Raw genomic sequence first — 12,542 nt, forward strand, 5'->3', positions numbered from 1 at the left:
CACACATTACTGTTTGTTTCCTGATACTCTATCCATCAGACTCTGCAATTGAAGTGTTCTTCGAAAAGACACGACATACACCCAGGATGGCGGATGGAAATGAACATACTTTATTCTAGTAGGCATGCGCTAAATATAACCGCTGACCTGATGCTACAGCAATGATGTCATCTTGTGTTCTCGCTATCATCGCCGTGATTATGTCATTATCAAATTGTGCTATATAATCTTGTATCTGTTTTATTTTCAGTGGAAATTTTGGTCAGGGTCTTAAAGATCTGCTCAGTTGCTTTACTGCTGGTGTCATGGCGAATTAAGTTGGTGTTATTTGAGGCAAGGCTTATTGCTGGTTATTCACACTCATTTGCTAATTAATTACTTAGATTTGTGGGTAGTGGCTAGACCTTGCTTGGAGCCGGTCTAGAAAAGGAAAAATAAGGCGCTTCCTTCCCTCCACTAGCCTGGGTGGACACCTTGGGCAAGTGTTAGCACACCCTTAGCCTCCCTTAACCAGGGTTACGGTCCCACTGCCTTGTAGTGGCTAGGGATAGCTAAAGGCTAAGGGAGAAGACCCCGACAGAAAAACCGGAGTGGAGCCCTGTCAGGCAGTTTTGACGCTATATCATTTTCTGACAACTCCTGCAGTCGACCTGGTCCCGAACGTACTGGCCCTGCCTTTCCTTCGGACTCCACCAGCAAGACCGAGAGGGGGATTCTGGGACTTAGGCAAACCAGTATCTCCATATCAACCGCCCACGCAAGCGCATGGAGAGGCAACTTTGGCATGCCCTACTGCTTCGCCTGGCATGGAAACAAACTGGGGAGTGGCAGTTACCGGTTCTAAGTCATGGCTCGATTGGCGTAGAGCCAGACGCCAGGGGTCATTCCTGACAGTGGGAGGGGCTTTTTAGCCCCATTGAATAACTACCGCCCGCTTAAACTGGGCAGCCCCCCGTCAATAAGGTGCTTTCCCGCCACTGCCCGCCTGTCTTGCTGGGGTGAGCAGGACTTAAGTCTGGAAACAGTCTGACAAGTGGGCTGCGACTTATTCACCTAAGAATCAAGGATCTATTAGAAGACCAGCTCTTACACTTAGGAGTTGGAACGTCCGAACGATGCTGACTGGACTTACCAAGGACATACGCGACATTGATGGGGCACGCAAAACAGCTGTCATCAGCAGAGAATTGGTTAGGCTCAAAGTTGATATCGCTGCTTTACAGGAAACGCGCATAGCTGGTTGCGGAAGCCTAACGGAAAAGGAATACACATTTTTCGGGCAGGGTAGAGATGAAGATGAGCCTAGAGTACATGGAGCTGGTTTTTCTGTCAGCAACAAGCTAGTACAGATGGTGGAGCCGGGCTCAACCAGGCCTGAGCGCATCATGCACATAAAACTCAATACCGATCTAGGTCCCACCAATTTGCTTTCTGTCTACGCTCCAACCCTGGCTTCGAGTACCGATGCCAAGGATACCTTTTACAGCCAATTGGATGATGCTATCAAACATATCCCAAACAACGAAGTGCTGATTCTCCTCGGCGATTTCAACGCTAGAGTGGGCAACGATCAAGGCTCCTGGCCTGATTGTCTTGGTCACTTTGCTGTTGGCAAATGCAATGAAAATGGTGAATGCCTTCTAGAGCTTTGCACCTATCATCACCTCTGTATTACAAACACATTCTTTGACATGAAGATGCGCCATAGGTTCTCGTGGTGCACCCCAGATCTAAAAACTGGCACCAACTCCACCTCATCATCTCGAGACGGGAACGCCTTAATAACATTCGTACTACCAGGACATACCACAGTGCTGATTGTGACACGGATCACTCCCTTGTCTGCACGAAGATCCAGTTACGTCCAAAGAAGTTCCATCGTGTCAAACAATCTGCTACACTTCGCATTAATGCTTCTGCCACCGCCATTCCTGAAAATGTCTCTATATTCAACGACATCCTGAGCTCGAAACTCGGAGACTGCCTGGAAGTTAACACAGAGGACCACTGGAGCCATATCAAGGACACCACCCTTGCTGAAGCATTAAAGGCCTTTGGCAAGAATATAGGCAAAAGCCAGGATTCGTTCAATGCAAACATCGTGACTCTTCAGCCGCTCATCGAGGCAAAGAGGAATGCCCTGCAGAACCATCAGCGTAATCCATCACCCAGCTCTGTGGAAGCACCTCAGGAGGCCAGGCGTCGTGCGAATGAAAAATGTAAGATCTGTGCTAACAACTTTTGGATGAATCTCTGTGCTGAGATCCAGTCAGCTGCTGACACTGGAAATTCTAGGGGCATGTTTGAGGGTATCAAGAAGGCGATTGGACCTACACAGTCCAAGTCCTCACCACTCAAAACATCAACTGGTGAAATCCTTACTAATAAATCAAGACTGATGGATTGCTGGGTGGAATACTATAGCGAGCTCATGGTAGATCGAGCTCTGTCTTACCCTCTGTCCTTGACTGCATTGAAAGGCTTCCCATCATGTTTGAACTAGACGAGGCCCCCACCAAGGAAGATCTCTCAAAGGCAATCAGTCACATATCGTCTGGAAAACACAAAAAAAAGACTGGTGGAAAGGCCCCTGGGCTTGACGGTATCCCGGCTGAGGTCTTCAAATGCAGTGGAAACCAATTGCTCGACAATCTCCACCAGCTACTCTGCAAATGCTGGAAAGAGGGATACGTTCCACAGGAGATGAGGGATTCTATTATCTCAACCCTATACAAGAACAAAGGAGACCGCAGTGATCGCAACAATTACCGTGGCATCTCACTTCTGTGCATTGCTGGAAAGCTGTTTGCCCGAGTAGCATTATACCGCCTTCAAAAGATTGCTGAAAGGGTGTACCTTGAATCCTAGTTTGGTTTCCGCCCTAATCGGTCGACTGTGGACTTAATTTTCTCTTTGAGACAACTCCAAGAGAAGTGCAAAGAGCAACAACAGCCACTCTACATTGCATTCATCGACTTGACAAAGGCGTTTGACCTTGTTAGTAGAGACGGCCTTTTCAAGATTCTGCCCTTACTTGGCTGTCCTCCTAAACTCCTGAGCTTCATCAAATCTTTCCATAATGGATCTCGGGGTACAGCGCAGTATGATGGAAACAGGTCTGAGGCATTCGATATAAACAGTGGCGTAAAACAAGGCTGTGTGCTAGCCCCAACTCTCTTTAACATCTTCTTTTCCGTTTTGCTGAACCATGCTTTCAAGTCCTCTAAAGAAGGTATCCTGATACGATCTCGTTCTGATGGTAAACTCTTCAACCCTGCACGCCTTAGTGCCAAGACCAAAGTGCGTAAGGTAGCTATCCGTGACCTTCTTTTTGCCGATGATGTTGCCCTCGTTGCTCACAGCGCTGAAAAACTCCAACTCCTCCTCGATCAGTTTTCTGACGCATGTGAGGCCTTCAGACTTACAATCAGCCTAAAGAAGACGAAAGTCATGTGCCAGGACAATGCAGCCACACCCACCGTAACGATCAAAGATTACACTTTGGAAGCCGTCACACAGTTTACCTATCTCGGCTCCACCACCTCAAACAACAACTCCCTTGAAGTGGAGATTGGAAAGAGAATTGGCAAGTCTGCAACCAACATGGCTAAGCTGTCTGCCCGTGTCTGTGAGAACAAGAAGCTAACTACCCAAACTAAAGTTGCTGTGTATCGTGCCTGCATCGTGAGCACCTTATTGTTTGGTAGCGAGTCTTGGACTACCTACGCTAGTCAGGAGAAGCGCTTAAACATCTTCCAAATGAGATGTCTTCGTCGCATCCTCTCCATCTCATGGACAGATAAGGTCTCTAACAATGAGGTACTTGCAAGAGCCAATATCCCCTCGATGTTCATCCTGATAAGACAGCGCAGACTGAGGTGGCTCGGTCATGTGTACCGGATGGAGGATGGGCGAATCCCTAAGGATATGCTGTTTGGCGAGTTGGAATCCGGTTCGAGGCCTATTGGCAGACCTAAGCTGCGTTTCAAGGACGTATGCAAGAGAGATATGCTCGCCACTGGCCTGCCGACAGATAACTGGGAGCTACATGCTGCCGATCGGAGTGATTGGAGGTCTGTGTGCAGTCTGGCACTCCAGGCGGGAGAGGAAAGGCTGAAAGCTGAAGCCGACGATAGAAGAGCTTCGTGTGCAGTGGATGCGGCCGTGTCTGCCGTTCTAGAATTGGGCTTTTTAGCCACGAGAGAAAGTGTTTGTCGCAATTGCGCTAGTCATGGACATGGTCCAATGACTGCCTAGTACTACTTAGATTTCGGAATAGGGCTCCACGAAAATTAAACGAAAATTGAAAATTTTCTTGTTTTTTTTCAGTCCAATCTCGAAATTTGTGTAGGATTTTCAGTTTATACTTGTTCTCTAAACTAACTTCGCATCTTTTGCTAGCTCATCATAGTTCAAAGATATCCCAGAAGACATATCATTTCAAAAGTTTCATTCAAGGGAATCAGTAAATTGTACACAACGTATGCACGTTCTAGCTGTTGTTTCGACGTTATCGCGGCGATAATTATTAGTTTATTTTCAGGGTACATACTTTGTAGACTCCTGGGAAAAGAAAGCATTTGTTTGAATTATTATGATTCCTGGGTTTTTATTTCGGTACTTTTGTCTCATCTCTGGACCGTTTGAGGGTAAAGTTTACCTGAGGATAGACGTTTTGTACTTTTAAAAAAGCTGCGTACGTAGAAAACAGCTTTTCTCTGGGCTACACTTTTTCGAATATAATGCACCCTGCGAGATATCCTACTGTTTTATCACGGTATTTGATAGCAAAACCTTTCTGAGTAGAGTGAATTTCATTATTTCTCTGAATTACATTTTCAGTCGCTATATCTCTTTAAAAACTGTGAAGACTCCTTATTATCCAACTATGCTTCGTAGAGTACAAATAACGCGCGAAACGAGTACAAATATCACGCGATATTTTTACTCCAGAACTATCCGCGAAATTCGCCCGCACCGAAATGACAATTTGGTATGTTGGATAATAAATCTATTATTAGACGTTTTGTTGTGTAGTAACTCTGGTATCGCTGGGTATTTTTTCTAGTTGTTTGTATTTTGACTCGCTCTACGGGCTCGTCAAATTACGGCACAACTCGTAAAAGTACTCAGCGATACTACACAAAAAAACGTCTAATAAGACATACCTATTTACTTCTCAGACTTCCAAGTACGCAACAATAACACGAATTGAATTTAGAAATTCTCTGAGAGCCTTAACGAACTTCGCCGGCTAAACACGTACGTTCAATAAAACCTTTTATTATCCAGCTACACTACAAGTATCATGCGGTATTCGTACTCCATAGAGCTGGTTAGACAGGTTTTCTCGCATCGCGCAAGCGACGAATTGGACTGAATATACAAAAAAAATGCTGACAATTGAATCGTTTTTCTGACGACAAAGAGTCGGAATAAGTGGCGAATATTGATCCAAGTTTATTAGATAAATCGTACGAAGAAAAGCAGTTGGACGACAGTGACAGTTTCATCATTTATTGAAGATAATAGAAACAGCAACACACAACGCGCCGTAAAAAACTACCCGAAAAAAAATTTCCGCGAAATTCGCCCACGCTGAAATAACAATTTGGCGTGTTGGGTAATAAATAACTTATTAAACGTTTTGGTGTGTCGTATCGATGAGTATTTGTGTTTTTACTCGCCCTACGGGCTCATCAAAATACGGCACAACTCGTAAAAATACTCGGCGACGCTACACAACAAAATGTCCAATAAGATATATAAAGATCTCCTCGGTTGCTTTACTGATGGTTTCACGGAAAATCAAGTTGGTGTTATTTGAGGCAAGGCCTCAAACTACTTAGCTGTGGGCGATAAATGAAATATGATATAATTTACACAGATTTTGTAAAAGTTTTCACTCAACTCAATCAAGAAACGGTGCTGAGCTACGTTAAATGTGTCGTTACGCCGGGACCCGTATGTTTCATACTCACGTCAATACAAGATCGTTCCTTAACTTAAAATTGATTCTTCCTCGCATCGCATCACAGTCTGACTATGAATATTGGAAAACTACTTGATAATCAAGCAAGTGAATGCTTTTCAGTAAATTGATTCTAAAAATATTATTTTTTACTCGTGATCAGGTGTAGAGAAGTGTGAAGATCTCAAATAGAAACATGGAGACTGAGGCATTAAACTGAGTCTGCCGGAAACCATCCCCCAAAACTCCTCGTCCTTTAAAGAACTTTAAAGCAAAGCTTTTGAAGAGAAGGAACCGAAAGATGTAAAACTACAAAGGTCAAGGAGGAATAGGGTGAATTGTAAGAAGATATTTCCAACACTCCTTTGTTAAGTTGACTTTTCTTTATTCCTCTTTCTTACACAACTTTCTACCTTAATTGGGAACTAGCTCAGATCATTGTGTGAGAATGCTGGTCACCAACTTATAAAAGGTGACACTTACTAATGCCTCATAATTTCTCTCTTTACTGGAGAATCACGTCAAGTTAGGTGAAAAAGTTCCCGCATACTAACTATGTACCTTCGAGAGATTTACGCTCAACATAATCATTTTCTACCATTAATTTCTTAGTCTTGCGGTCAAGGTCGGGAAAAACAAAAACAAGATTGACAATATGAAAATTATAATGGACTTATCGACAGAACTAGAATCATCCTAAGAGAAAATAGTCTTTGAAATCTAATAATGAAATAAATACCATAAAGAAAGCTATGATGACTGATTTTGCGTCTTCTTTCAGCTTATTTGCTATCACACCTATTCCTTTGTGTGGAAAATGAATAGTTTGAGAAAGAAAACAAAAGTATAGAAAATCGCCTCTCATCTTGAAGTCTAACGAACAGCGCATTGATAGTAAATGTCACAGAAAATCAACTAAATTCCAATGCGTACATACGAAACAAAAGAAATATTAGAAGCCACTTTGTGGCGCAATCTTCCTCTAGGAGTGACAAACCATCGAGAAGCAGAGAGCAGTCGACCGAGGAGGCCTGTAACTAGGTCTATTTCACCGCAAGCGAAGTGCAGGCTCAGACTCCCGTGTGAATCTCATAACGGGGACAGAACGTAAAAACATCCACAGCTTTTACTGCATATGTTGAACTTTAGTGGGCTCATACTGTAAACCATAACTTGACAACACAGGCAACAGTGACCAGTCAATAGAATTTCTACTGAATCCCTATACATTCGAGTCTCTCTTTGTCTTGGTTTCTCGATTACAGAACTTGTAAGCCTTTACTCCTAACGGCTGGGAGAATCGAGTGCGTTTGGCGATAGGCTGTAAATAATTTGGTAACTATCTCCCAAATATATTTGGGAGATATCTATGGCCTTTTTACGCGAGGCGAAAAAATAATTGCCTTTGCTTGCAGAAGTGTCATAAACGATATTGTCCATTTCCAGAATTACTCACATGACGCCAACAAGAAAAGAAAATGTTTCGGTTTAGTAAATGAAAAACGAGCCAGAAGAATTAGTGAGTATTGCAAAATGGTTGCAGTTTTTTCTGCTTTTCGAGGGCTTATATTTAAGGTTAAAGAAGGAGATCGGTTAAAACCAAAGGGAACTACTTTTTGAATGGAAATATAGAAGTAAAATATGTATTTTACTGACATGGCTTCTAGGATTTGTATTAATTATACAACTTTGTTAGCATAACTTGATACAGCGGACAGTCCATTTGAAGAAACAAGGATCGTTACATCGTTCGCAGCGCCCGTGGGCAAGATGAGGCAAATCCTGAGAATCTCTGAGATTACCCTGAGATTACTTGCAATGGCACTTTGTTAGCCAACGTTATAGCTGCTAAGACTTGAGATTGATGAAGAGCTATCTTTCTCTAAGCATATTTCGACTGTTTGTAAGAAAGGTACACAATTAGAGAATATTATGAATTGTCTCCCCCTTAAACAAAGATTACTTTATTACAATACTTTGATCAGGCCAGTAATTAATTATGCAAGTGTTCTCTGGACTAATTTTGATAAGGAAAGCCTTGGGCGGATCCTGAAGCTTCAAAAACGAGCAGTTAGAGTTATTCTGAGTGCCCACCCCCCCCCCCCCGTCTCTAGCACCATCAGTTCCCTTGTTTAATCGGCTGAAATGGTTGCCTTTTTATAAAGACGCTTTTTAAAATATCTGAATGTAAAATTGCTTGTAAGCGATTACAAGGTGATATTCCTGTTCATCTAAACAATCTACTTAAATTAAACAGTAACATTCACAGTAAACAAACCAGATACTGTAATTTTCACCCAACCTCTCCGAGGTATAATCGCGAAACAGAAGGAGGCACAACTTTTACCGTCACAACTTGCAAAGCATGGAACAGTTTATCTTTGCCTGTAAGGCAAAGGGATTCAGTGGATTCTTTAAAAAAAAAAAGCATTGTAGAATGAGTGTTTTAAACAACAGCAGAATCTTGATAATTTTTCTATTTAAGTTACTTGATGAATTATGACATGATTATGATGCCTTTTATTTTTAATAGCTTTTATTTATTACTTTATCGTTTATTTCTTAATTTATTATTATTTAGAGGGCCACAAGTTTATTAGCTCCGACTATTTCGTGCTAACCCTCATGAAATAAAGACTTTACTCACTTACTTACTTACTTACTTACTTACTTACTTACTTACTTACTTACTTACTTACCTGTGTTCTGATTGGCTACCCGAGCGGGTAAGATGGGTCCACCTTGCTCACGTGAGTTTGTGGTGCTACAAACAAAGTTGGCTTTCTTTCCCGGCTCTCAAAGTAAACAAGTCATTCTGAATTCTTAATAAAGCGAAATCTTTTTGCCATATAATAAATCCTTTATTAGCAAAGCTTGTTCGGTCAAGATAGCTGAATATTAGCCGAGTTGTTTCAGTTTCGTATTTTTATGGACCGAGATGAAGCCGAAGCTTGTTTGGTCAAGATGGCTGGATATTAGCCTCGTTCTGTTTTTGCATATTTATGGACCGAGGCGAGGTCAAGGTCCATAAAAATGTGAAAAAACAACTCGGCTAATATCCAGCCATCTTGACCGAACAAGCTTGATTAATGACGCGTATGCATTAAAGAGGGCCAAGAAGACAAGAGAATTGTACATTCTTTGCTTCGTTGTTTCTGAACGCTAAACGGAAAAGCAGCAATCGCGAATCGCAAGTAAACACACTAAAAATAAACGCAAGTGTTTTTATAGACACCCATGGCGACTTGAAAGTGATTATCATAGTTTCCTAAGCGTAAAACAGCTAATAACTTTGTCGTTTGACTGAATGGCTTACTTTCTTCATCACCAGAACTAATGTTGCACGTGATAACATCGTGTAAATGATTGACGTCCCCTTCCTTTCAAAGCTTCCTACTCAGTCAGTAATTTAACAAATTGTGCCTGATCATATAAATTTAAGGGAACAGATGATCGTTTACCAAACTCTTAATCAATTTAATCAATAAGGAATGCTGAGGGAAGACAATATGTCATCGCATGCAAGTCAGCCATTTGTCCTTCCCCCTCAGACACAGCAAAACCTTTACCTGAATTTGTTCCATCGACTTTAGCAGCTGTATAATTCTGTTCAGTGTGGAACATGTTCTCTCAGTGACAAAAAAAAAACTTACTACTAAACACGAAATGAGAAATCAGCTTTATTACTTCCCGGCGACCATGAGATGGGCCCTTCCCTTTTGACACAGTTACCTGAAAATTCGTAAATATCCAACTCGTCTCCCGAAGGAACACAAAGACGCAAATTTTCGTAATGGATTCTAATTTTTATGAACATTCGACTGAAAAGGGATTCCCAATGAAAATATTGTCAATGTACAGGACCTTGTAGAACTTTTTTCCCCTGTGTTAATGCTGCGGCGCCCTCAATTCTGCGTGAGAAGACCTAAAATTTGTTGAATTAATGACTGAGTGGAAAGCTTGGAAAGGAAGGGGCCGTCAATCATTGATAGGATGTGATCACGTGCAACATAAGTTCTCCTGGTAATGAAGAAAGCAAGCCATTCAGTCAAACGACAAAATTACTAGCTGTTTTACCCTTGGTGCACTATAATAATCATTATAATAATCACTTATGTTCGGTGAAAAACAAGTTCAAGGTGAAGAAGGAAAGCAAACCTTTCACCATGTACATAAAATTGAATGTCGGCCTTATATAGTCCTAAGCTCTTCTACTTCATTACAAGTTCTTGGAAGTTCGTAAAATTTTGGAAAAAAAACTCAAACTCATCTACGAAGTAACGAGGCTACTACGTAAGTTCCAGCCTGGATTAACCTTGCCGCAGGACAAAACATTGTACTGTACCAGCTGCCAGCATCGGTAACTTCTTGTCATTTCGTTGACAGCACTAATAATAATAATAATAATAATTAGACTAACATAACTTTCCAAAAAATTCTCCCCTTTTCCCATCATACGCCTAATTGAAAAAATATATCGATTTTATTATTCAAACAAAAGCTATCAAACTACCACTCTGTTTACCTCCTCTCGAAGAGGTTTCGAGTGTAGACTGCCGATTATCTCAAATTTCTAAGTAAGCTTATTAATTAGGCCTGTTTTATACCTCTGAAATTCATAGGCTATGTTTTATTTTCTGGTTTAGATAGAATATAACTAGCCACCGCAAAGCTGCTTGCTAAAGACACCTGATCTCCTGGTGCCGGAAAATGTCGGCAAACGTGACCGGCGCAGCGATAAATGGAACACAGTCCATGTCGACCTGCTTCAACCCCACAGCAGTAAGAATTGGTTCCACCTTTGCTTACTGTCTGCTGTCTGTTGTGTCACTGGCTGGAAATAGCCTCGTTGGAATCATCGTCTATAGGACTAAAACTCTGAGAACACCAACCAACATTTTGATTGTAAACATGGCCATGTCAGATCTGTTGTATCCGATTTTCTCCTTTACGAGGTGTTTGACAGAGATAAACACGGCCAGCAACTGGCTGATCAATGGTGCCCTTGGGCAAGCGTTGTGTAAGCTGAGTGTTTTCGCTGCAGCTGTCTCAACTCTGGTGTCAGTTCAGAGCCTGGTGCTGCTAGCAGTGGATCGATTTGTAGCTGTGGTATTTCCTCTTCGCCTCCTACTGATCAGTTCAAAGCGGTGCCGGTACTTCATTCCCGTCATTTGGATCGTCGCCCTGGCAGTCCATTCCCTATACTTGTTCGCCTTGAAAGTTGTCGAGTATTCAGAGGGACTGGCGTGTGTCCGTGATTGGCATGGCGTATTTGGAGAGTCCTTTTCGCCTGCAGGCTACTTTCTGGGCTTGACCATTGTTGTCATCTTCGTCCCTTTAGTTTCGATTGCCGTACTTTACTTCGCCATCGCCTTAAGAATTAAATCCCAGAAGATTCCAGGCGAGCAATCAGCAAACGCAAGAAAACAGCGTTTGAAGAGAAAGAGAAATGTTCTGAAGCTGTCCATTGCCGTCGTGTTAGTTTTTGCTGTATGCTGGCTGCCATTCAGTATCATGGTCCTCTTCCATCTCTTTTCATCAGATAGTGCCGTGATATCATTTTGCAGTTTCCTATACTCTCAAGTTATTGTCCTTTTTCTTGCTCAGTCATACTGTGCTGTAAACCCTTGTATCTGTTTTATTTTCAGTGGTAATTATCGTCAACTATACTTAGTTGTTTTTCTACGCATGAGGTTGCTTAGCTATCGTTTTCGTCCCAGCCTTTTGCATTTTGTTCAAAGTTATCCAAAGATTGACTTGGCTCACCATACCGACTGGTTCTTTCTCCCTAAAAATAAACAAACTTACGACATAGTTGGTGCGACGTGAAACATCCATCAACTGCATGATTCACTGTTTAGTGACAATAAGCTCTGCCTTTATAATTTTTGACTTGGTCAAACTGCTCTAAAAACTCTTCGCATTTATTCTACTTCATCCAAGCGTTAGCGTCAAGTTCTTATTAAAATCCTGAGCTGCTTTAAGGGGAGCCTTCTTTTATTGCGTCCGAGATTTTTAACCTAGCTTTTGATAAAAGTCAGTGGAAGCCAAGATCAAGGTTTTTCCTCTTTATCTGTTGATCTATAATCAGCTGTACATGCAATAGAACTTTCAAATGTTATTGAGATAAACTGAGACATCTTTAAAACTCATTAAACTCAGTTGTTTCGCGAAATTCGCGAGTGATCATTGGAGACATTAACTTACATCTTGTACATGGTTTTTCTTATACCAAGAGAAACTTTGTCTAACGGTTCTAACCGTTGTTTGAACTCTGGATTCGGGATTTACTGTCAGTTCTATTTTGAATATCATACGGTTTTTCAAAGCTTTAGACTCTACTTGTAAATAACGAGTTTTCTGATCAATATGAAAAATAAATAGTATCAAGAAAGCTACAAAGGCTGTTTTTGAGTTTGGGATCACGATTAGTCTTTTCTATGCTGGTAATTGGAAAATTTGAAACTCAAAGAATAAATAGATAAATAAATAAGATAAAAGATAATGTCGCGTTCCCGATGCCGCAGACACGTGGTGTTGTGCACCGGAGTTCGCCAGTATAACCACAGTG

At 41.6% G+C, this 12,542-nt stretch overlaps 1 protein-coding gene and 1 pseudogene across 1 annotated transcript; both read left to right on the forward strand.

Annotated features, from left to right (window-relative positions):
• Positions 1-1,115: 1,115 nt before the first annotated feature.
• On the forward strand, positions 1,116-4,257 carry LOC148719531 (uncharacterized). Its single transcript, XM_088740122.1, has 3 exons — positions 1,116-1,708; positions 1,801-2,434; positions 2,869-4,257. Exons 1-3 carry the CDS (start codon positions 1,116-1,118, stop codon positions 4,255-4,257), a joined length of 2,616 nt encoding a protein of 871 aa, XP_088596248.1.
• Positions 4,258-9,857: 5,600 nt separating this feature from the next.
• On the forward strand, positions 9,858-12,471 carry LOC111342495 (QRFP-like peptide receptor; annotated as a pseudogene).
• Positions 12,472-12,542: the final 71 nt, after the last annotated feature.

The sequence above is a fragment of the Stylophora pistillata genome, chromosome 12 (genome assembly GCF_964205215.1).
Source record: "Stylophora pistillata chromosome 12, jaStyPist1.2, whole genome shotgun sequence".
Classification (NCBI taxonomy): Eukaryota; Metazoa; Cnidaria; class Anthozoa; order Scleractinia; family Pocilloporidae; genus Stylophora; species Stylophora pistillata.

Coding starts and splice junctions, on each gene's coding strand:
- LOC148719531 (XM_088740122.1), top strand. CDS start 1,116: ATGCTGACTGGACTTACCAAGGACATACGCGACATTGATGGGGCACGC. Junction 1,709..1,800: donor GACATGAAGATGCGCCATAG/GTTCTCGTGGTG, acceptor TCGTACTACCAG/GACATACCACAGTGCTGATT. Junction 2,435..2,868: donor AATACTATAGCGAGCTCATG/GTAGATCGAGCT, acceptor CTTGAATCCTAG/TTTGGTTTCCGCCCTAATCG.